The sequence below is a fragment of the Spea bombifrons genome, chromosome 5 (assembly GCF_027358695.1).
Source record: "Spea bombifrons isolate aSpeBom1 chromosome 5, aSpeBom1.2.pri, whole genome shotgun sequence".
In the NCBI taxonomy this organism is placed as follows: domain Eukaryota; kingdom Metazoa; phylum Chordata; class Amphibia; order Anura; family Pelobatidae; genus Spea; species Spea bombifrons.
The window spans coordinates 18,768,562-18,794,627 of NC_071091.1; the positions used below are offsets into that span (position 1 = coordinate 18,768,562).

Below are 26,066 nucleotides of genomic sequence, written 5' to 3' on the forward strand. Positions count from 1 at the left end.
ATTACATTTAAACACAAAAGGGAGGAGGGGTGGGACGCTTGCTCAGCAACAGCTCCTTGCAGATTTCTCTTGAGGTGAATTTAATCTCCCTGAGCGCAGCTTATTTATTTATTTTAGAGTTGCCTCACGCTGTGAGCACAGCTGACTGCACCAATCAGCTGCGCTTATTTTTCCCGCCGCACAGAATGCCCACTCAAACCTCGTGCTGCAGCACAGCTGATAAACCAATCAGCTGCGCTAAATAAACTGCCTGCCCAGCAACCTAGAATTAGATTTAGCTAACCTAGCCCGCAGCTTGCGCTTTCAATTCTATGCATGTTATTTATGGATTTATGTAAAAGTATATTCCACACACTGTACAATGGGTAACATATGGACATAGTTCCTATTGAACCCCCACTTCTCAGTTGCACATACAATGGGAAAGCTGGCTCTGTGTGATTTGGTAGAGGATATGGTTTTTCATACCAGAGATCTAAAGAAAAATAGCATAGAATTCTCCCTAGAATTCCCCCCATACCCACAGAAAATAAAAATAACAGTGCTAGGGTCTGTAATTACCACATAACTTTTGTAACATGAAAACGTAAGTTTTTAATGGATATTTTTTCTTTCAAATATCACCATTTATTTGTAAATTACTAATATATTCTGTTGTTTATTTAATGGAGATAAAGATGAAGCAAATTCATGAGATTGAAGGACATAGATTATTGAAATACTAGTTGCTGTTTTTGAGTTGTTATATTTTTGTATGCAGTCATGTGTGTTGTTTTCACTGTGTTAACAACTTGACATTATTTTCTCTGGACATAGCATATAGGGATATCTTTTGCCGTTTAAAGAAAATACAGCAAATCTCTAATTTTTCTTAAAAATGTAATATTTTGTAAAGTATGCTAGTTCTGTTTTGCTAAGTGATGTTTTCCCAAGCCCAAATAGTTACCTTCTGTGTAAATCTATGAATTATTAATTTCATGCTGGTACCTTGAACGAGTGCAACTGGCAAGAAAAATCTTTCTTTTATTTATATCCGAGTAATACATATTTTGCTGAGTCAAGTCGTATTTGAAGTTATGAGTAAGGCAGAGAGTGAGTTCTGAGAAAGGCCTTATTGAGACAGGATCTGTTCACATTTAATCTTTTCTTGCAAAGACAGCCTGAAGAGTCCTCTTATTTGTGCCATGTCAGCCACTCTAGAGGAAAATACCAGTGTTTTTATTTTCTCGTTATGATCAGCATTATTTTTTTTAACACATTCACTCCAGGGGAAAATAATATAGATTAAAAAGACTTGCATGTTGCCAAGTCTCTCATGTGTTAAATGTCACTAATTATTTGCTGAAGAACAATAACCTTTTCCTGTTATTATTTTGAGTTGCATAGGTGCGAATGCTGAATGTTTTAATTTTTTCATGTGTGTTACAGCTTATGGATTCTATACATTTGAGATTCGTTTGTGTATAGTTTTATGCCCACTAAATTACCAGAGACATTCTGTGCAGGTGTTATGCTTAGTAGTTAAACCAGGCAGTTGAAGGGCACCTGTGTGATCTGGAGAGACTGGAAAGCCAGTTCTCGCTGCCTTTGCCATTGTTTGCATTTACTAAGATGACTACAGCATGACTTGAGGATCTTGAGGACACAATTTGCAATCAAATGCGCATATCCCTGTATTCCCTTCCTTTAGTTTAGACCAACAGTTGGAGAGGAGCAAGAACTGAGTTTTCTTCTTCTTCAAAGGAAAGGTCCCTCACTTGGTCACTGATGTCCCATGCCCAGTGAGATCTGATGGATGCTGAGGAGCACACATAAATCTTGTCAGGCTCTGCTTTGAGACAGTGAGGTTCTTCACTTTCTATGTTTGCCAGTCTGTGCCTAATTTTGTTAAATTTAACAGAGTTACAGCTTGCAAAATAAGATTGCATTTTATAGCATTAAAAAATCCCATCAATTAATAATATGAATTATCTCCTTATTGACATTGGCTGAGAAGGGCAAATACTGATTAACTTAGGTAGTCATTTTAGCAGTTTGTTAATTGCAGAATTTTATGCTGCAAGCAGAGAGGGCTGGAATAGCTTTGAAACATCGGTCTGAGTTCTAAATGTGAGGGCTTATATGGATAGCTAAAAATCATCTGCATATGGAAAATGCTTGAAGCCAGATTGCTTAATGAAGCCAAGATAAAGTGTACAGAAACAGATCAGAAGAAAAAATCCTACCTTGTAGTCAAACAGTTACTTTGGTGGAAAATAAAATTAGTTTTCTGCTTCTTTGCGTAAGTAATGGTGACACATTTAAAGAGATAGCTAGGGGCTGACTTCTAGAAGAACCTGTGGAATGAGTTGTTAGACACATTGTGTGTGCTAAGGACAGCAAACATACTAAGAAATATAAAGAAGAAAAGATAATTTCATGACTGCTTGTGTTGAAAGGACATTCAATGCTGTCCTCTTAATTGTGGACCTTGATAACGGAGGATCCACTTTATATGCATATATCATAAAGGTACACAAGTATGAACGGAAACATTTATTATGCTTTATGTGTAATAAACCTTTTTTCCGTCATAAAATAAGTGCTCCTATTTTTATATATATAATCATTTTTTTCCTTTATTCCTCTGTTTCTAAATTTAAATAAGCATAATATCTTTATTGCATCTAGCTTTGATCATACAGAATTGATTAGGGTAATAGAATAACAGCAACTTGTAATACTGCGGTTGCAATTTAATTTGAGAACTAGTTCATCTGAAACAAGGCCTGTTTAAAGTTAATTTATGGGTAGCGGGATTTTCGCCACTATCAGCATTTGCGGCATAATGTATGAGATTGAATGAGGAATTAAGATAATATATTCGTTTTTGTCATTTTGAAAACGTCTTGATGTATGAATGTAGAAACTGCACGAATGTAATTGGCTTTTGGTATGTATAAATAACACCATGTTTAAGTGCAGTTTATATACATCATTATGTTAAAATAAACAACACTTCTTAGATAGCTAGAATTGTTTTCAAGTCTGTGCAAGACTAATTTGCAGCTGTTTAAATCATGTGTTTGAATTGTTTAATCTGGTTTGTCACCTTGTGCCTGATGACAAAATAAAATTCTAAAATAATTCTAAAAAAAAAATCAAATTTAATACAGCTGAATAAATAGCATGCTTTTTAACACTCCTTTCAAATGTTTGTGGCTATCTAATTTGTTGCTGAAAATGTTTTTGGACTATTTCTCTTGATGGATCCATGCTGTGTTCTTTAATGTTTAGTCTGTCAAAACATCTATGAGGCTAGAAATTGGCAACTGGGAGCAGTGCTGAAATGTATGTATTTAAAGCAACAACTGGATATTTCAAAGTATAACCCTTACAATGCAAAGGATAAACTGGGATGCAGACAGGCTGATGAACACATTGCTCTGTAGATGGATCAGTGGTCTTCATCTGGTACCTCGCCAACCCCCCCCCCACCAGATAGACTGGAACACACAGAAAAGGGGTATATTTATCTATTATAGTTGCCAAATTAAAAAAAAATCCTTAACACAGCATAATAGTAACATCACAGCCATGGTGCCACAGACCTACATATAAATTTGGCTTTTTTTGGTTTTACTTTATGTCATCGCTCTCAGATAGGTTGAGCTACACACACATGTTTGTTCTCAGTGTCTTTGATGTTATATTTTCTTTTGTTTATCAAAGGAAGGGTCCCTAAATTATCACTTGGTTGCTGGTGTATCATGGCCAGTAGGATGTGAGCACACACAAATCTCATTAGGTTCTGGTTTTAAAGAGTGAGCTTCTTCACAATTCATTAAGGGGTGATAGATAAATGTATAAATACAGATATGTGAGTGTACATACATATTATACCTAAACCCATGCTCCAGGGAAAGCCAAAAGCAAAGGCTAGCAAATGCATATGCGTAAAAGCACGGGCTACGTTCGTCCTGGTTATAACACTTCAGCGCCAAGACGCGGCATCCAACCAAGACTGCCAGAAATGACTGTACAAAAAAATCATCAAACTTTATTTGTCTATGGCATAATACAAGTTGGGACAGGGGACAAAAAACCACCACCTAATGTGTAAGAGTGATACCAGCGTATAACGTGTTTGTCCAGCATAACTACACACAGTATGTGGCTCGTGACTTTATATAGATTTTTAGAATGATGACGGCGCAAAATTATATTCTGGTACATAGGAGCTTTCTTATATGTCTTATAAAAAGCCATCTCAAATATGGTAAAGAACTCAAAATAGAGATCTTGAAGAAGATTAAAGTAGGCACTCATTAATCTGCTTCAGAGCCATTAAACATTCAGTTCGCAGCATGACTGTGTAAGGTGCAGACTTTTCCCATCAGTAATTCACAGTTGTAGCATAGCTCTCTGTTTTATGGGTAAAGATGTGCCTTGTACTTAAGTCGACTGCTATTAGTCATAAGTACTCTACAAGCAGCTTAAAAGGATTAGGGACATTGGCAAGTGCCTTGTGAGGCATTAAATTCATTCCATTAGTGTTCCAAAGGCAAGAGGAGACGTACACGTTATTTAACAGTCTATACGGTGGAGTGAGTTTCTCTAGTCTTACATTTAAGATGTTGAAGCGTCAGACAGGCAGATTCTTGCAAAAAAAAAAAAGGGCTGGGGGGATTTTTACTTTCAACTGCCTTCAATATATATATACATTACAAACGTGTAGCCATGGTGCCATATGCTGTCGAGGGCACGGACCTGGCATCTTAGCACGGTAGACTGTAAGCCAGTCTGGTTTGGTTTTATGGTTTTAAATGACCCATGGCATTGCAGCGCATTGTAGGCACCCGGATGGATGATCTGGCCCTCGTGTCAGACACAGTAACTTTGTTGCCTCCCTATTAGAGGTTAGAGCTTTCAGTTTGGTTTTATATCCTTAAACCGCAGTGCGATTTATCAATGGCTAATAAGGACATAGAATGGATTTCTTGGTATCTCAGGAAACAGCTTACCAATGCATCCACAATTGCAAGTTATATGACAAAAACGTAATCATATAAAAGATGTTAATCATAAATTGTGTCTAAACTGTCATTTAACCTGAGATCAAAGTTTTTTTTATATTGTTACTCAAAAGACACACATTGGTGTCATTGTGTTACATTGTGTTATTATGCACTGACAAGAAATGGCACTATATAGATAAACCTGTTTTCTTCACGGAATTCAAAACCCTATTAAAGTATATCTAAGGTGCTCCCTAAGCATACTAATGAACAGACGTGAGTCTAAATGACTCTCAGTCTGCGTGCGTTAAAAAGCAGTATCTTTTACTCCTTGTAAGGGTGCATTTAGGACTAGTTTGCGAACTAACAGCGTAATTATTTCTAATTTAATGTGGATGGGTATTCACTACATGGTGACATAATTTCCATTATATAAGAAGATTAACTTTACAAGCTCTGCCATTAATCTGAGTGGCTTTACATATTGACCTATGAAGGAGCATAATTAAGTTAGTATAATTAAGATAATTCATTGTCACACACTGATGGATGTAGTATTAGGAGAAAATTAAAAGCAAATAGAAATCAACACATGTTGGTTTGCAATCCTATTGTTAAGGATTTTGCAAAGATAAACCGTATTAGGGGAGAGAAAACAGTATGTAGTATTTGAAGTATAGTCAATAAAAATACTTATGTCAAATAATCACCTTAGTGGTCACATTAGTATGACCAGCTGATTTCATTTGGATAATATTCCTTTATATTTGCACATCTTAATGGGTGATTAAAAGGTTAGTGCAGGTGTCAAGAACTACGTTGCTTATAAGTTAATTAGAGTAATTATCATTTATAACTTGCAAATGCGTTCCTGTGTCCAGGATAGACACACTTATAATATACTGTTGGTTAATGTGTAGAAGTATGACTGTTTGAGCTGATATCATTGGGATGATTCCAATTAGGGACAGTGGTCATGCCATATGTTTTCAGAAAATACCAGATTACATATTATGTACATGTGTATCTAATGCACATGTACAAAAGCGCTATATTGAGGCTATATTGCTTACGTTGTTGTGTGTTGTGTGTACATGTTGGTCATTTCACCTGCATACCGGAATCTGAATGTGTATGGTTTTTTGGGTGTGTGTTTTTTTCTGTATATTTTGCCCAAAAGTAACGTGCTGTTATTGTGTGGCACAGATATAGATGATTTTGTATTCAGCTCCTTTAATAAGCATCCCAACAACATCATGTGCACCCTACCTTGCATACATTCCTGTTAAATTTTATCCTATTAAAGGTCTCTTACCCTGTCCTGACTAGACTCATGGAACGTAGATCCTGGTCTTATGAGCTTGCACTCTATTATGTATACACATTCTGGAGCAGCTGTGGTATTGTAGTTTTCTTATAGATACTGGCAATGAGATGTACGTCTAAATAATCACACACACTTCATCCTAAAACACTGTCTTCCATCCCTCTCTTAGGATGATGATGCTCTTGACATACAGGGTCAGATCATGATATCAGCTCGGTGTGGTTGACCAAGGGATGTCACCCAAAATATCACATGACTGCCTGCACTGACAACCTACAGTTCTGCAGATAATGGACATTTATTGGAAAAATATGAATTAAACCCCAAATTTCCCTCTTTGCTAAGCCAAGTTAGTGTATACAGAACTGTATTTCATGCTCAAAGAGAAGTATTTTTCCACAAGACTTCCCCTTTAACATCTGTGTCATGCGTTTAATTAACCTGATTTAGAATTTTGTACGCATTGCATTATCTTTGATGATAATCAACGAGAAGTCTTATTTTAAATAACAAAGAATGCTATTAATTAAAACGGGGAAACAGTCTCTGATGCATTGAGGTCAGTGGGGGTTGTCACATACATGTAGGCATTATCTCTTCCATGTATTACTGGAAGGTAACAACATATCCATTTCTAGGACCACCTTTCATACTTCAGAGTCTCCTGAAAATGGCCTTAAACCAGCCACCCCACTGTGTATTTTGCATTGCTCAAAGCTCTTTAGGGAATGCACATACAAGCAGTATCTGGTAATTTTTTTAATGTCTCGTCACATCTCGGGGTCTTCAGACTACATCTAAATAAAGAAACAAGATACTACAGCAAAGCTAGTAACACATTAGCTGTCATTTTCCTAAATGATGCGTGACATGGATACATTTTTCTCTACACCATTAAGGCATTTTCTCAGATTATGTGTTAAAGTTTCACATTGTTATAGCCCATTTGTGTCTATGCTTCGAAATTATTTTTATATAACAATATATAAATATATATATTGTGCAGTTGTATTACTGACTGTATAGGCACTGTATAGTATAGCAGGCTTACTCAGGCCAGGTATGGCCCAAATCACATTTCAGGGGTTATTACTCCAGAGTGAATGATGAATTTGGGGTAAATTTGCACCTTTCACGTGAATGTTTTTATAGGATAAAGAATTGCTCTGGTACTTGGAAGTAAAGGCTTGATAGTCTGTAAATACTTTGAAATATCTACTTTATTATATGTCTCTGGTGGTTCTGTATGTGCATCACACATCTCTTCCTCAATTCCCTGTAGTCTACATATTTATTTTTTTCATGTCTCATTTAGCTTAAGTATCTCATCCTTGTTTATGCTTCTCATTTTCTCTAGACAGAGGGATTTGAAAAGTAAACTTGACCACATGGTCATTCATTCATGTCTCGAGATGACGTTGTTGGTGAATTCACCAGCTGCAGAGCATATCTCAATTTCTGAAGTCTGTGTAAGAATCTCTCATTCAGATTTGTTGAAGTATGGAATAGCGGACACTCTCAGCATGTCTAGCCCATCAGATGGTCTGAGGACTTCTTCATTACTACACTGAGATTCAAAATATCAGTGGCCAGCACGTCAAATAGTAAATAATTACTAAATGAGTATTGCAAGATAAAATGTTTGCCTTTGACTTGACAAAGGGAGGTTTATACTCTCGAAAACTTGTCCTTAAAATGGAATGTTAGTCCAATGAAAAGATGATATGCATCGATCAGCCATAACAGTATGACCACTGGTGAAGTAAAGTGAATGAAATAATAGTTGATGTGTGAGAAGCAGGAAAAAAAGCCAAGTGTAAGGAGCTGTTTGACAAGGGCCGGATTGTGATGGCTAGATGACTGAATCAGAGCATCTCCAAAACTGCAGCTCTTGTGAGTTGGTCAGTACCCAAACGTGGTCCAAGGAAGGAAAAGCAGTGAGCAGAGTCATGTACGTGGGGGGCTAAGGCTTTGTAAATGTAGCCATGTCCCAAGCAACCCATCAGGGAAGTGGCTAATCAATATACATTATGTGAAAGTATGTTAATATTGAAAGCTTTGTGCAGAAGTGAAATTAACTGCCCCTGATGTTTCAAGGTAAACTTTATATTTGTCTTAGACCTAATTCAGCTTTTGATATGTGTGTGCCTGTGTGTGTATATATATATATATGTATATATATATATATATGTATATATATATATATAGAGAGAGAGAGAGAGAGTTCACATGTATATATATATATATATATATATATATATATATATATATATACACACGCTATGACGATGCATACAAATGTTCACATATTACCCCATTTTAAGTATTTCCAGTGTAAAGTTATTGAAGTTCACATGTCAGACATGTAAGTAGAAAGTTTATTGAACAATCCAATGTCACCTCTAAGTTGGTGAAGATAAGGAGAGGTCACTTAGTAGCCATTAATAATGTAGCATTATAGATTTTTGTTCCTGCTTGTTTGTGGGTTATCTCAGAATTCCAACAACCGTAATGTCACAAAGCGACAGACTGTCATTAGTATACTACACTACAAATTAAGCTAAGTAGATAAGATAATGTTTGCGTGGGAAAACAATGGAGATAATATTTAGCAATTTTATACTTCAAAGGGGCAAACTGTTGAAATGTGTGAAAAAAATAAGTCCAGTTCCTGTAAATTACTCTTAAGGCTCTTACTCCGATGGATAGATAGTACGCCAAAACTCATAAGTATCAATGATTATGGATCTTTGGGACCCAAATCCCTTTTCCCTTTTTCTGTTCCTAATTTCCCTCTTTCTTTGAGCTTTAAAATGTTTGTTGGATATGAGTTTAACACACTGCTTAAATTATTAATTTCTGTTGATAAAATACATCATTTTTCTTTTAAATTTCTAACATAATTACACAATTACAGATCATAAATACATATGGATAATCTTAGTAAAGTCCTTGTGTCCCTCTATAGCCATTTTAAATGTTTAGATGTTTAAGAGAGAACACTAAAGGATTTCATGTATTGTGTGATATATATTGTAAATGTACTAATAAGTTTATAGCATATAGTAAATATTCTAGTAATTCTGCCAAAACAGCCTGTACAGATGATTTTTACCCTTCATACCTGCCTCCAATACTATTCATTAGACAGATTTCATATCTGATTGGATTATATGTCACTTGCATGAGAATACACCCTGAGCATAGGATTCATGTCAAGAGGACATTCCTACATCCCCACCATAGTAGGAGGAACCATGTTGGAATCAAAGCTTTAATACAACCTCAAATTAATGTCTCTGTTGAGAGATTTGTACAGTCGTGTTTTATGTTCTGTAACCTCCCCTGAACCTTAGCAAACTTTCTGTTAGTTTGTGTCACTTTTGTTTTCTACTTACCGAATACATGACCTTGAAAATGGAACCCACAACAGAAAATGAGATTCCATTAGATTAATGCGTCTTCCTGAGCTTTTCAAGGTTAGTAACTGCATTTTTTTGTTGAAATAATGTATAAATTCAAGGAATCAAATCTTGTCACATCAGTCTGTGTAGAAAAAAAATAACTATCAGGTAAGATTTATAGTATTGTGAATACCTTCTAAAGTTTCACAGTATTAACTGTAAACAGGTTTTGTGAACAGGAAAAAATGGATTTCCAAAATGCCCATTGGAAATGAATAATTACAATACATTGTGTTACATTATAATGGTTTAAATATCTATTTGTAATTGTTGTATGTGGTTTGTGTCCCCATAGACCACAATACCTGATTTTCATGTTATGGTTTCTCATGACGTTAATTTTAAACCCTCTCTGAAAATGGAGTAGCTTTCTCTGTAAATACATTTTTTTATGTTTTTTTAATTAGAATATTGCGAAAAGAGACAAAACAAAAATGCTCTGGAGAGGAAAAATACAAATTAAAGACAAAATATTAAATTGAAATGGATATAAACATCATGAGAGACCAATTGATATATGCAGGCAAATAAGAGTATCCCAAATGATATTGTTATGTTTTTCCTTAGTACTTTTAGGTATTATGTTGTATAGCACATTTTCGTACATTAAACTTTCAGACTAAAGATAAAAAATGTTTTCATACAATATTAAATAATAATAAATGCTAATGCAACCTTACTGCTCAGACCTCTAATAACTTGATACAGTCTAGAGGTGACGGGTTATAGAAATACACAACATATAGAGAAAGGGAGATAGTGCCATAAATGAATGTGGGAGGTATTGTCACATTTATGGTGGATTCTGACTTAAAGGCGTTCAGTCATAATCACGCAAATGATAGCTTCGCCACTGGCTCCTCAGCTAAGCACGTACTCCAGACGTCTGAACTTGCAGTCTCTCTCATACTGAGCAGAACTACTATTGCGACAACACATCAGTACGCTAAAACTAACCTGTCTCACAACTGTCAAGCTCCCTTAAAAAACAAAATACACACCAGTAATCATATCAATTACAAAAGATTTGTATAATACTAGGCTTTGGAAGAGTGGTGAATATGGTGAGAAAGGGGTTAAATTACTCCAATCTGAGGTAATGAAAGATAAAACCAACAAAATGTTTGTTTCCGCCCTGTCAGATCATTAAACATGGTACGGGTACTTATCTTTTATATAGAATCAGTTCTTAGGGTTTTTTTTTCTGCGTATGTGAAATAAATATTTTGTTTTCCTCATTTTTCTGGCCTAGTAGATATAGACAAAATAGGCCTGAAGTGTCAAATATAATTCATTGCCTGCACAGGAAGGCCTTATAGTGATATTGCAGATAGAAGAAACCTAAATCATTTCAGTGGCAAGCTTATAAGCAAGATAGCATCAGCATTTTCCTTCTTGAAAATATATCTGCTGTAAATTAAAGGGAGTTGTATTTTATGAAAATACGTATGACAAAATTCAACTTTGTGTCGGAGTGTCAGATTTTTAACTCTGTTAACAGAAATATATGGAAATTATCTCAAAACTGCAAGCGTCTTGGCTTCTAGCTCTAAATTCAAAGGCTATAATTATAACAGAGCAGGATAAAGTTTTAGAAAGCTTTCATTTTATTTTGGTGTCAAGCTCCTGACTGTCATCTCCGTCACTTTAAACATGATCATTTTCTGTCTTTTTTCAGTACAATGAATATTGTATGTGACACATACTACACGGAACACTGTCTAATAACTGTCAGAGCTGTTTTGTTTTTTTTCATCTTTCAGTGCAACTAGTAAGTATATTTTGTTGGGTTGTCGTATCGACCATTTCTTTGAAGGACCACCTATATACTGCTGGGCAGCACTTTACTTGTGTCCTTCAAAGAAGTGGCCAATATGGCACCCCTCATATGCTTAGACCGGGAAAAAAAGGATTAGAAAACATTTATATGTGTCAGAGGATAGCCATCTTAACTATATGGCACATGATTCCAGCAAATATCCCTTCCCTCCCCCCAACAGTCCCTGATTCAGCAGAACATTCCCAATTTTGGGGCATTGTCTCACTGTCCAGTTGGGGGGAGATCCTCTGATCTTCCTGGGCCAGGGAGATGGAAAATCAATGGAGGTCTGTGCTCGCAGCCCAGACTCTGCCCACTTCTGGAGCTGGCCCCACCCACTTTCCACCTATTGTCACCCCCCCAACACAGGTGTCCTGACTTGGAGGTATCCTCCACTTTAGTGAAAGCTGCTTCTGGAAATTTCAGATAAACCTTCAAACTTAAGCTCTACACAAAAAAATTACAATGATAGAAAAAAGTTCTGTGTATACGAATTAAGAGGGGAACAAAGAAGGATGACAAAGCATTCCTCTCACTGCATGTAAGGTTATCTGCAGATTAAAATAAAGAATAACTGCATCTTAAAGAGACACTTGTTTGTACCATTAAGTGCAATCATTTGTCAATTTGTCAAATGACAGAATTATTCCTCCTCACCCCCTTTTTTCTTATAAGAAGACCGGGCTCTTTCTACACATGTACACACAAACACCTTTGGCTGTTTCCTGTGGTAGACCATGATAAGACCCAGGCCATTTTAGTCCATTAAGTCAAATAATTTGGAAATTTTTCATTTCAATGACTATACCTTGTTGATAATTCCTGTACAATCTTATTTTTAACTCGCGTTTGTTTTGAACTGTCTGTTATTGTAGCATTTGTATTACTTTAACCCCTTCAGGACCGGGATTTTGATACTAACGTGTCGCTAAAGGACCAGAGCCGTTTTTGTGTTTTTGCCATGTCTTTCTTCAACTGTAATTTCTCTCTTATCAATTGATGCACCCACACAAATCATATATTGTTTTTTTCAGCACAAGTAGGGCTTTCATTTGAAACCATATTAAGCTGGGTAGTACATTGTTTTGTTTGAAATAAACTGGAAAAAGTGGGGAAAAAATGAAAAAAAAGCATTTTTTTACAGTTTTGTATACATACAAATTGTACACACATTGAACCAATGGGAAAAAATTATCCCAAATATATTCATTAAGTTGTCCTGATTTGGAAACCACCCAACATGGCCAGGATTTTTATCTATTTTGACCAGTATAGGGCAAATATTGCAAGGCATGCATCACGTTTTTGAAATGTAATTTTTTTCAAATTTGGCATGGTAGTCTAATAACTGCAATAGTTGTCACAGATACTGATTATCCCCCCAAAATTATATGTTTATGAACAGTAGATAAGTCAAGGTGTACAACTAGGGTCATTTTGACACTTTTCAAACAGGGATTTTATCGCCAATTGCTGCCGAATTTTGAGGTATTTTTATATTTTTTTGTTTTTTTTGCATATGTTGCAATGTTGCTTTAGATGTTATATTATATTTTGTATAGAATATGTGCAACTGCAGAACAAAACACCAAATTGTGTTCACCAACATCCCCCGGTTCCAACAAGGCCTCACATGTATGGTTCATGCATTTTTTGAGGAAGCTATGAGGGCAAAACTGGAACATGCGCATTTTAGTTTTCAAATTTGGAATTTTCAGAAATTGGTTTGCTGAGCCCATATCCCATTTGGGACATTTTGGAAGCCCCCCACTGTAAATTACCCCATAAAAGTATATATTTATGAACAGTAGACGAGTCAAGGTGTTCAACTAGGGTAGTTTTGACAGTTTTCAGCCAGCCATTTCTTCACTGATGTCTGCCAAACTTCACAGGGAAATTATTTTATTGCATTTTTAACGCATACATTTCAATGTTGCACTGAATTTCTTGCACAGCATAAGTGCAACAGTGGAAGAAAACACCACATTTTGTTCACCAACATCCCATGATTCCAACAAGGCCTCACATGCATGGTTCATGCATTTTTTGAGGAAGCTATGAGGGCAAAACTGGAACATGTGCATTTACATTTTTTTTAATATTTTTTTTCATCAGATTACTTGTAAGTGACAGGTTTAGGCCGCTGACATCAATCAGGGAGACCGATCAATAATCAGCGACTTAAAATGTCACCGACAAGTGATCAGGTAATAATTATGATTTTTTTATTAATTAATAATTTGTGTTTTTTCATAATTAACCTAGATGACCCCTCTCTCTTTGTAGAGCAGGGTCATCCATGGGCTGCCATAATGATCCGATCACTCCTATTGGCCAGGAGCGATCTGATCAGCCCAGCCCAGCATTTGACCTGGAAGCACCCTGGACTTTCAGGTCAGTGCTGTTATTTTTTTTTATTATTATTATTTTATTAATTATTTATTTATTTATTTATTTTTCTTTATTATTATAATTTTTTAATTTTTTTTTAACTCTTTCAATGCTGATGCTCCATTGAAGCACAGCATTGACTGATATTTAGTCCCCACAAGCTTGTGGGGACTAATATTAACCCCTGCAATGCTGCGATGGGGGGTCATACACAATCGCAGCATTGAAGGGGTTAATTGAGGAACAGGGGGGGTAGGGGTTAACTGAGCAAGGGAGGGGGTGGGGGGGCTGGTCTCCACACTCATGTGGAGACCAAAGAACCCTGTCTCCCTGTCCCTGAAGCTGCCTCTGGCAGCTGGGACACAATCTCCAATAGACTGGAGATTGTAGGGGAGGAGTCTCTCTGATCAGTCCTACAGGACTGATCAGAGGACTTCTGGGGGGTCGTTTTTGCTGTTGCTGGTCTGCCTGGGCTTCCAGGCAGACCACCAGCAGCAGAGCCCCCTACAAAACGGCAATTAACCCCTTCAATGCCGCGATCGCGGCATTGAATGCCGCGATCGCGGCATTGAATGCCGCGATCGCGGCATTGAAGGGGTTAACGCTGCACTGACGCTCTCATGGAGCGATCAGGCAGCAGGGGGGTGTTGGATCAGGTCCCCACACTTGTGTGGGGACCCATTCAACACCCCCCCCCCCCTTCCCTGAAGCTGCCTGTGGCAGCTGAAACCGCGATTGCAGATTTTTCTGCAATCGCTGTTTCTGCCTACAAAATCACTCCGTGGGAGTGATCGTAGGCTTGGGGGCGGGTTTAGACAGGCTGTGATGTCTGCCCAGGAGTCCTGGGCAGACAGCAGCAGCAGCGCCCCCACGATCACCGCGATTGTGGTGATGTGGGGGCGTTTTTTGGAGGAGACGTACCTGGTACGTCCCGGTCTACCGGTGACTGTTAACCAGGAAGTACCAGGTACGTCCCGGTACGGAAGGGGTTAATGATAGAGTCATGCTGACACTGACTTCCCACGACAAGTAACAATTTTCATGTACTGAACACGTCTCATACTGTAAATAATAGGTTGTCTGTGAAGGGTGTCTAACAGCTGTCAGTTTGTGTTTGTTCAATTTTATTGACTTCTTTGCAACATTGTCACATGAGAGGTCATTGTGTAAAACGACTAAGGAAAGATTAACGTGAGTAAGATGCCTTTTTATCAGTATTTGGCGTCTATGGTTTGTAAACGGCAGTGTGTACCTGCCCTCTAAAATGAAAGTCTTAATTGTTTTATATGCCAGTTTAATTATACATATTTTGGTCAGACTAGACAAACTGTTGGTATTGCATACATGTTGTGCTTAATTAAAGCTTATGTAATGCTTAATTGTTATTATATATACATTATTAGTTTATCATGTTCTCAATTCTTAAGTAGACCGTAGATCGCAGAGTAGTACCAAAAATACTAAGTGTTTTATTAAACAGTGCTTTTGCGTTATTTTAGGATACAATTAGGGTTGCCACATTTTGCTATACTGTTTCCCGGATACTCTTTCAGAGGTTGTGTCTGGAAGCTTAGTAGCGATGTGATCAGAGTGTGACCATGGACATGGTCTAACAAGCACCAACTACTTTTTTTGGTTGAAAAAACAAAGGAAGGAGACAGGTGACTGGAGTTAGAGAGACCCATTTCCTGGGTTATAAAGAGACATATCAAGGACACAGGATTTGTTTCTTCATTCTGGGATAGTCCAGGTAAAACTGGAACAAGTGGCAACCCTTGGCTTAATAGGGGAAAGCCTTTCTTGGAAAAAGATGGTGGGTTAAGTCAATATTCATGTATTATCTGCCAAACACAATAACTTTTTTTCTTGTACTTATCTAGTAAAAACATTTGCAATGTATTTTATACCCACCTTTTTTTAGTGGACCATCTCAGAAGAAGCTTAAAGATTATAGCTAGTGCTGATACAATGCCATATGATCATAGATCAAATATATATTTAATGTTCACTGCCATACATTTTAATCTCCTTTTAATATGTAAAGATTAGGAAAAAAACATGTTTTAAGTAAAAATGTAAATGTAAGTTAATATGTTTTAATAGTTTTGTCATGTATTTCTGCCAAAACTGGAGATGGCTTAATATACAAAGATGGTATGAACCTTCAAATAGCAAAGCAAATTTAGCAAAAAGAAAACGGTAATACAATTGTTCCATGTTATTAAAAAAAAAGATTCTCTATCTGTTTTATCATCTATATCAGGTATATAAGCTAAAATACAAGACATTTTGATAAGTAAAAAAAACATTTTAGTTTGTATGTAACCATTTTTGCCTAATGGGTAGAGCGTAAATATAAATTTTTACTTAGTCGCAAGAAAGTCAATTAATAGGAGGCTAATGGAAACACACTGAAAAAGAAAACAATTTTGATTATGTTACAGCTCAATGATTAACATGGTTCAATAAAGCTTGGATTTACTATTCAAATATCAAACATATCTAGGTTGAGCTGCTTTGTAGTCATACATGATGCCTTAGCTGACTGCCAGAGCACTTATAAGCATTGTTCCCCCGTGAATATTGTTCAAGGAAGAGGTGGCATGGGGAAAGAAGTCCTATTCCCCATATTTGAGCATATGGGCTGCTGCTTAAAGTCTGGTGTGTGTCTTTACTTCCAGTTTTTAACTTAGCCACCATGTCTACAGTAATTGTCTACAACAAGGCTTTAAACAGAGATTAGTTTTTACTGGAGCTAGGTTTTGGACTCGAGCCTGGCTCACTCAGCTATAAAAATACCAGGTATATTACAAACTTGTTTTGTGTATTACTGTGAAATAGTATGCTCAACATGAACTTCAGTGGTATAAATACACTTAAGAAAACTGTTTTCAATTCTGCAAAATTGCTGTTTTCTAGCTTTTTTATGTTGGTTGATTTTTATATTAATTTTCCAATTTAATTCATCTCTATCTTACGTTGCAGAAGATTTTGTGCATAGCTGGCAAGACTAATTTATCGGTGAGTGAATTTAGTAAATTAGCTCACTTCCATACCTGCATGAAGATTACTTTAGAAAATATGAATCCCATTTCTTTTGCTGTTTTGGAAAGCATCTGATTATAACATTTGAGGTTTTATCAGCAAAACTGAAATTAAATCTTGAGATGGTTTAGTGAACTGTAGTGAACTGTATGCACAAGTTATGTTAGTTTAATGCAATGGAATAATTGTGACATTAGTCGTCCCCCCCCTTAAAGATGGTTCTTGACAGTATATCAAAAATCTCTTACAGAGAATAACCTCAGCCAGGGTGTTCAGGAGTTCATTTTAGATTTTAGAAAAAAATCTTTAGCAATATTTAAAAAAAAAATCGTTATCCACAATAAAACAGTTATATGCTTAAAGTGTGTTTAGTGAATATGTTTTAGGTATTTTTATTGATTTTACTATATATAGCCATACCCCCTTTTGCCCCTAAAACAGACATAGGTCAGCATGTGCACTCTGCCTGGTTTGCAGCCCCAAATGCAACAAACTGTGGTGCACTATGTGTTCTGACATCTTTCTATCAGAACCAGCATTAACTTTTTCTGCAATTTGAGTTACAGTAGCTTGTTGGGTTAGCCTTCGCCCCCCCACATGCATCAGTGGGCCGTGGCCACCCATGACCCTGTCGCCGCTTCACCTCTTTACCTTCGTTTGACCACTTTTGGTACTGACCACTGCAGACCGGGAACAGCCCACAAGAGCTGCAGTTTTGAAGATGTTCTGACCCAGTAGTCTAGCCATCACAAATTGCCCCTTGTCAAAGTCGCTCAGATCCTTACATTTGCCCATTTTTCCTGCTTCTAACACATCAACTTTGAGGAAGAAATGTTCACTTGCTCCCTAATATATTCTCCCCACTGACAGGGACCATGATAACAAGTATGTGAGCACCCCTCCCAAATATTGAGTTTAGGTGTATCAGCCACACCCATTGCTAGCAGGTGTATAAAATCAAGCACATAGGCAGCCATATCCATTGTCGAACATTGGCAGTAGACTAGGTCGTACTAAGGAGCCCAGTGACTTTAAACATGGTACTGTCAAAGGATGACACAAGTCAGTTTATGAAATTTCTGCCCTGCTAAATCTCACCCGGCCCACTGAAAGTGCCATTGTTGTGAAGTGGAAGCTTCTAGGAGTAAAATCAGCTCAGCCTTGAATCAGTAGACCATGCACACTAACAGAGCGGGGCTGCTGAGTGTGCAGCATGTAAAAATAACCAGGTCCAACATCAATGCCTGACCTCACAAATGCTCTTTTGGCTGAATGGGCACAAATTCCCACAGACATATGTGTATATAATATATTTTCAACACTTCTTTTACACAGTTATTTTACGAATACATTTGTAAATTGAATTGTATAACAGAGTATAAATATACTTATAACTATATCACCTATATATTACACTTGTGGATCTATTTCTTATAGTCAGCCAGCAAATATTTTAGAGGTTGGTTTAACAAATGGAGACTAGTTTAACTGGCTGTACACCAGCCCCACTTATCTTATCACACCAGAGGCACAGGGAGCTATGTCTGTACACAGACTAATCATCAGGAGCATTCATTTGATTTCTATGGTGTTCGCACCACTCACCATTTTGCACCAGGCTTATTTTTCTTAGTCTGAAGGATGAGTGCCAACATAGCAAGAGAAAGATCATCCTATTTTTTTCTTATTTCCAATTTACAAAACCTATTTTTATCTACCAGCAACCATGTAAATATAAATTATAATTAATGTAGACCCCTTAGTCATAAAAATACAGGTGCATTGTTTTATTTATGAGTGTCTAGCGTTTTAGAACAATCTCTGGTAATTGTATGTATAAATCTCGCAGTTGATTATGCTTCTTGCAAAGAAAGAAATCTATTTCTCCTGAGAAAAACATTGACTAATAACTAGTCATTGGATCAGTTGGTCAGACTAATTCCTTCTGATTGCAACCGCTGTGTCTCAATGCTTTAGAAGTTTTATGTCTTGTAGTCTAATCTGATTTTGTATGTATACTTAAGGTGATTATTAATGTTTATTGTTTTAGAAAGTATTTGACCGTATGCTTCAGTTTTCACCCTCCCTCCCAACATTCAAGAAACATCTCAAAACCCACTTCTTCAGAGAAGCCGCGCCATCTTAGCTGCTAGAACATCCCTTTCATGATTCAAGCCCACACTACCTCTCATGGTGCAATATAAATAAAAGATAATAATAATACTATGCTAACTGAAACCAGCAGTTGCTAGTACCACTGTTATGGCTATTAATAAGGATCCATTGTAATGCTGACATACAGGGTGCTGGGTTGTATAGCGAGAGGCATTAGTAGCAGGAAGGAGGTGGTTCTGCCACTTTACAGATATCTGGTCAGACCTCACCTAGAGTATTGTGTAAAGTTCTAGAGACTCCATCTCAAAAAGGATTTTGACATTATACAAATAGTGCTGAAGAAGGAGGGATGAGAGGGGATCTGATAGAAGCATTTAAATACTTAGTGATTTCCAAAAGTATAGGTAAGTTGAATAAGTTGAATCTGGAACAATGTTAGGACAAGAGGTGATAATCTAAAAGAGAGATGTTATAATATAAGGAAGCTTGATTTACTGAAAGGCTGGTAGTCAGGTGGATCAACCTACCCTAGCCAAAGTGGTAGAGGTTAACACAGTAAGGAAATTTAAACATGCAAGGATAGACATATGGCTATTCTGAATATAAGACAAGACTGATGAGGTTTGAGTCTTTAAATCAGGAAAAAAACAGTTGGGCTGAATGGTTCTTATTTGCCATCAAATGTTATGTTTCTATGTTACTTTGTGTGCCTCAGCAAAAAGGTACGTCTTCCCATATTATTATATTATAATTAAATTAGATATTTCATTTATATAGTGCCAACAATGTATACATATCTTCAAAGGGTATGAATTCAAAACTAAAATTGACAGGCTAAGATGTATAGTGATAAGTGATAAGGGGCTGTTGGGACTCCCTCGTACCAACTACCCCTCAAGACAAGTTATTCTGTCACATGACAATCATTCCATTAAAAATTCTGAATGAGGTGAAAATGTTACATGATTAAAAAAAATTATTTGTGCATTTCACAGTACTATGTTTATGAAGTGCTAAATTCAGCAGAGTAGGTTGAATAACATATTTTAAAGTACTTTTGCTCATAGTCTGCTGACGAAAAACACTATTATAATTAAATGTAGTTTTAGAAACATAATCCTTATTAGATCAGAATGCCAAGAACATTTCAGCTGCAAATATTCTGGTGTACTAGTTTACTGTATTAAACTGTTCATAAGCTTCTGAATTCAATTATCGTCCAATAACATGAACAATACATTAAAACTAGACAGAATAGTTGGATAGTGTAGGTCAAAAACCTCACAAATCGTGGTCCAAATGAGCATGTTATGTCGAACTTATATATTTTATTTGACATTTAATGCCATTGACATTTCTCCGGGATTAATATGAGAATACTGTACGCTGGGATTTTGAGAACCGATTTATTTTCATTTCAATTATAGATCTTTTATTACATCATAGAATAAAACATATTGCCATTTCCGTGTTTTCAAACTTAAAACCACAGTTTGTCTGAACCTGTGTAATTGTTCAAACGCCTTTTCTGTCCTGAATAGAATGTGTTTTTGTTTTTCTTAACTTAGTTGAGACTATTTGGTTTACCCCAAGAAAAACGTATTTCCTAATGTGAACAATGTTTTAGAATAATGTACATAAACTCTTGGATTACACTTCACTGAGCTTGTTTATCTGACCCTCAACGGGTTGCATCAGTTATGAAAACCCTGTAGAATAAAATAATGTTGGTTTCAGTTCTCTTTTAGCATATTTGTGTAAGTACATCTTTAGAAAATGGCAATCCTGTTGAAACTGAATTGCCTGGATATCAGTGCAGTTTGGTTCTTGAATCTTTGTGAAGATGAAATAATTTGCCCTTGGTTTTAAAGCAAGAATAAATTGGCTCTAGAGCTTTGATATTATATTGATATTATATATTATATGATTTAGTTGAGAAGAGAATTGCATTTTTATGTAAAATGGAGAATATCATTTTACCTGCCAGAATTCTTCTTTCATCACTGTCTTTGTGGCAGCAGTACATATGAGATATGGGTTGTAGCTACTCCTTGTCAGCTGACATGAACAAGTAAAGCACTTAAAATAGACTCTACCTCTGATACTATGTGTCTATGTGACAAGCTCTAAAAAAATGCAAGCAGAAAAAAAAACTTAGAGGGTAGAGAAGGAAGAACTGAGTAGACAGCCAACTATACCCATGTAAAATGCTAACATCCCACTGTAAAGTAGAAATGGCTACTTCCTAAACACCAAGGAAGAAACCTAGCTTCCAAGCTACAGTGAGAAAGGTTCCCCTTTTGAATGCCTTACCTGTGTCAAAAGTATTGATAATGGTTTTGGATTCATTTGGGGTGCAAGAAGCACCGTGCCTTGTTGATACAAACTTTAGGCAGTGTCACACTAGACATTCTTGAGGGCTAGAGGCAGGTCTAGGGAGCCACTTTTAAAGAATGCCCTCTACCCGGCTCTTGTGCACAGTAAATCAATAAGAGTGGAACAGTAGTACCTGCATGCTAAGGCTGAGTAGGGAACAGCAGGGAACCCAGCAGAGGATAATGGCAGCAGATAGAGAACAGAAGTTGCACTGAAAAAAATAATAATCCATAATCAGCTACCAGGAATCAGGTGAGGTTAGGGCAGGGAGCCGGGTGGTGCTTGGACACAAACAACTACTTTGTTGGTGAAGCACAAACAACTGAGCATCTAAGATCAAGTGTTGCAGGTTAATTGGCTGATATAATGAGACAACTGGCAGCCGTTGTGGGAGCTAAATAAGGATCCTGCAACCTAATAACCCTAAGGCTGAAGACCTCCCTCAACCAGCCCAATATTCCAGAAGTCAGCATCACAGAACCCTGATTGACTAATGTTTAAATCCTGGGAGGGTACAAGGTGCTAGCATTACCTTACCTGTACTGCTGATCATCGAGGGATCCCTGATCTTTGTGACAGGCAGTGATTCCCAAATTCAAGTTCCCAAAACAAAATTGAATGGACAGAGATCAGCCATAGTTAACAGAGAAAAAAACTCTATAATAAAAGATAACACATCTCTTATCATAAATGAAATAACAGCTGAAACGAAACAGTGTACCACAAAAAAAAGTTGTTAGCATATGCACCTAATTATCTATGCTTGCTTGGTGTTTATTGTATGTATACCTGACATAAGACAAAAGTCTGTACTATTTGAAAAATAAAACTTTAAAAGATACATGGGAATCTTCTAACAAAAAAAATAATAGACATCATATAAAAATAAAGGTTGCCCTGGGGAGAACCCAAAAATGTTACAATTACGCTATTTTGTTTGCTGCCTTTATAACATATACATTATAATGGCTCCCTAACACATTGGCATGGAAAAACACAACATTTGAACCTACAGTGATGAATAAAATTAGAACAAGATTAGTTCTTAAATGTATAGGTAATGTCTTGTATGAGTTTCAGTTTCTGTTGAGGTGATCAGGACCTATTTTTACATCTAGTTTAGCTGAAAGTGACATTAACTATTTTGATGACTTTTCACCCCTATGAAAAAAGCTATGCAAACCTTACCTGTATGAAAAAACGCAATTGTTACTTGAGTAAAAAAAAACTGTATTACTATTCTTCAAATCTTTTACTGTAGCCTTTTTTTCCTCTCTCTGACAGTATGGGTGCTGGTAGTGTTGATAACACTTTGTCGGATCCTCGCTGTTGGGAGGAGAAACATGTTTTAACAAAACAACACATAAGTGTGTTCTGTAAAAGAACAGCTTCTTGGGAAAAGTTGTTTTTACCATTGTTTAAATGAAAAGAAGGGATTCTGCTGTTTTTTTTTAAACCTGCAGTGATTTATCTATTAGCATTAGAAATATATCTATATATAAAAAAACATGATTTTTTAAAACAGGCTTGCAGTATACATAAAATGTAGATGTCAGATAAAAGCACATGTGAGACCGTTTTTGTTGCATTGGCACCATTTGATTTCATACATCTAAAATTTAAATTCTACAAATACACAAATATATATGATATCTGCATGGTATAGATATTAATGCGCACTGTATACACAGATGTATAAGTATAGTGTGTATATGTGTACATATATGTGTGGTGTGTGTATATATGTGTGCATATATATATATATATATATATATATATATATATATATTGTAGATGTATATATGCTAATGGTTACTTTATTCATGCCAAATTACGCTTTCACTAATGATATATGCTGTGTTCACAATCATAGTGCTGCCTACAGGAGACGTAATTAAGCATTTCCTATAAGGTCAGTCGCAAATCTATCACGGACCTCTTAAATTGGAAAGATGTTGCAGAACAGTAGATTAATTGCCCTTTGTATGAAGTGAAATACAAATCCCAAATATACAGGCTCAAAAATGTAATTTTCTCAAATTGTCTATGCACTGTATTGAAAAAGCGAAACAAGAAATACCAAAGTTAAGGACCAAAGGTTGTTAAATGTAGCGCATAACACACATTTTGAACTTTATTTAATGAACCAAATGTTTAAAACTATAAAATAAATGCTCCATTTAAAGAACGATGGTGGAACGGTACAAAATTAAAATACTAATTAATTTTGATCAAAAGCATGCAGTGGTTTCATTTTACCTAAAACATTTTCGTTAAAGCTGGCGATATGTCCTTTTGGTGTGATATTCAGAAAAAAATCTCTTTAGACTATTCTGGGTATGAATGAAAACATTTTTTGTAAGTGTACTTTTCAGTCCTTGAATTCATAATGACCCTTGTGCCAAAATCAAGTTTTATTTGAGCTGAAATGGAACAGGAGAATGGATTAAAGCAGGAATGTCAGAAAGGATTAAAGCCATCCTGAGACGTGTGAATGTTTGGAGGATATCTCTGCTTCTGCACAGGTGGTGCATTAATTTGCTCTCTCATTATGATTGAGCATCCTGTTCAAAAGCAAAGATATCCTCAAAATATTCAGTGCCCAGGCCCTTTCAGAGTGTCGTGTGACACTTCTGAATTGGAAGCTGAATTCTTTGAAAGAGGGTAAACAAAGTAAGCTGAATGTCTTGGCTCTGGCAATAGTCTCTTTGGTTTCTAGTATGAAGGATGTTTAATGGCACACTGCCAAACTGTAATAGGCTACAATGCAGTGGTATTATCAGTAAAAAAAAATGTCCCTTATTGAAAATAAAGGACATTAAAACAAAACATGGTGTTGTTGCTCTTTGTGACTAAGAATTACAATCATTAGTGTGATCCCCATTCCAGGTCGCGGAAATTCTGATGGGGGTAAAAACCTAGAGAACACATGTGAATAATGTTTTCCGGTCTTGGGGATGCAGAACAAGTATCTCTCAATAAAACCATATTTACATTGAGAAGTGAGTGTGGCTTCCCCCGCTCAGCCTCCAGAAAATCTGGTTTGGGGGAATCCAACAAGATTGGTTGGCAGGACGTGTTGGCACGCATGTATCTTCTATTGCATTAAATTCAGGTCCTGTTGACAGTATTAGGAGTCACGATTAAAACTGGCAGGCAACAAGAAAAGAGCATGACTAGAAGATTTCTCTAATATTTATCCCAGAGCACCACTTTGGGGATAGAGGGAAGCACTAGATCTCTAGTACCCTGAAATAGGTATATACCAGTATAGAAATGGTCTCTTTTCTTCTCAAGCTTTTTTTTTCCATTTCCCCAGGTGATGCAGGCTTCTCATTCCTGTGTTCCACTATGCCACTAACTGACCACATTTGTTTTGTACTAAACCAGATTGGGTGTCCCCAATCCACCTGCCCAATAAGGAATTATATGTTTTTGAGATACAACTGGGTGAGATAATATTAGCTCAAGACAAACATCTAGCTTGGCCCATCTTGTGAAGAGAAGTGGAAGAGCTGAAGTAGCTCAAACTCATTCTGTTCCCCAGTGTTTTAGGAGTATCCACAAAGCGTGAGTGGCACTGACCAACACTGTTTTGAAGAGGTTTTGTGACTTCTTTTAGACAGTAAAACAGTACAAATTATGTTGACACAATACCTTATGTATCGGTGTCCAACTGTTCTAACAAGTGCCCCAGCTAAGGACAGCTAAGAAATCTTTGCAGATTATTATTATTATTTATTGTTTTATATAGCGCCATCAAATTCCGTAGCCCTGATAATTTATGAAATTGCCATGAACTCACTTGATAGATTGATGTATCAACTACTCAGTTAGTAACAGTATTCAGAACAACCCAGGTGTCAGAAACATTTGAAAAGTTTTTTTGGCATGATGCTAGGATGAGGCAGAATATGAAATGAAATTTCTCAAAGCTGGTTCAAAAATGTGCACGATATACGTGTGTGGGCCTGTTAAAAATGTTCCTATTGCCTTACTCAATATTCTTAAAAACATGACGTTCTAGGCACCCGGATTAGACTCTTAACTCATATTTTAAGGTGTTCATCAACAAAACCCTTTGACATGTTGCACAATAAAACTGTACATAAATGAATTATACTTCCTCATTAAGGAATTAACATCCATTGTGTAAATATTTGAGAAATAGCCCCACCGCAATAATGTTTGCAGAAGGAATAGCATTTTGTGTTACTCCACGGCATAATTTAAATGAAATCCTTTGTACTTTGGTAAACAAATGCAAAATGTGCTTAAAGGGGAACACCCTTTTTTATTAGTAGTAGACAGTTCTAGTTTTTCTTTGATTTAATGTTTTCAAGCAGATGCACATTAGTTGTTTGTATATGTTCTAAATCTGTTATTTCAGCCCAGTCTACTAAACCCTTAATCCTTATCATACGTACTGTATGTGGTAACCAGTAGAAAGTCTTAATTGCCCAGCCTGACACATTGACTAATAAAAGTTTATGAAGGGACAGACTTCATTAGCAATGCCATAAAGCATCAGC

General features: G+C 36.5%; 1 protein-coding gene across 6 annotated transcripts in view; it reads left to right on the forward strand.

The window, feature by feature from the left end:
* The window catches only part of PHF14 (PHD finger protein 14), a 106,345-nt gene that overhangs the window by 72,031 nt on the left and 8,248 nt on the right, over positions 1 to 26,066 (forward strand). For 3 of the 6 annotated variants that reach the window (XR_008354390.1, XR_008354393.1, XM_053468392.1), the window contains one exon: positions 16,984 to 17,019. The exons of the other annotated variants lie outside the window; for them this stretch is intronic. Coding sequence is in view for 1 of the 3 variants with exons in the window: in XM_053468392.1 (XP_053324367.1) it covers positions 16,984 to 17,019 (36 nt within the window). In the remaining 2 variants the exon portion in view is untranslated. The remainder of the gene's footprint in view (positions 1 to 16,983; positions 17,020 to 26,066) is intronic. 6 annotated transcript variants of the gene reach the window in all.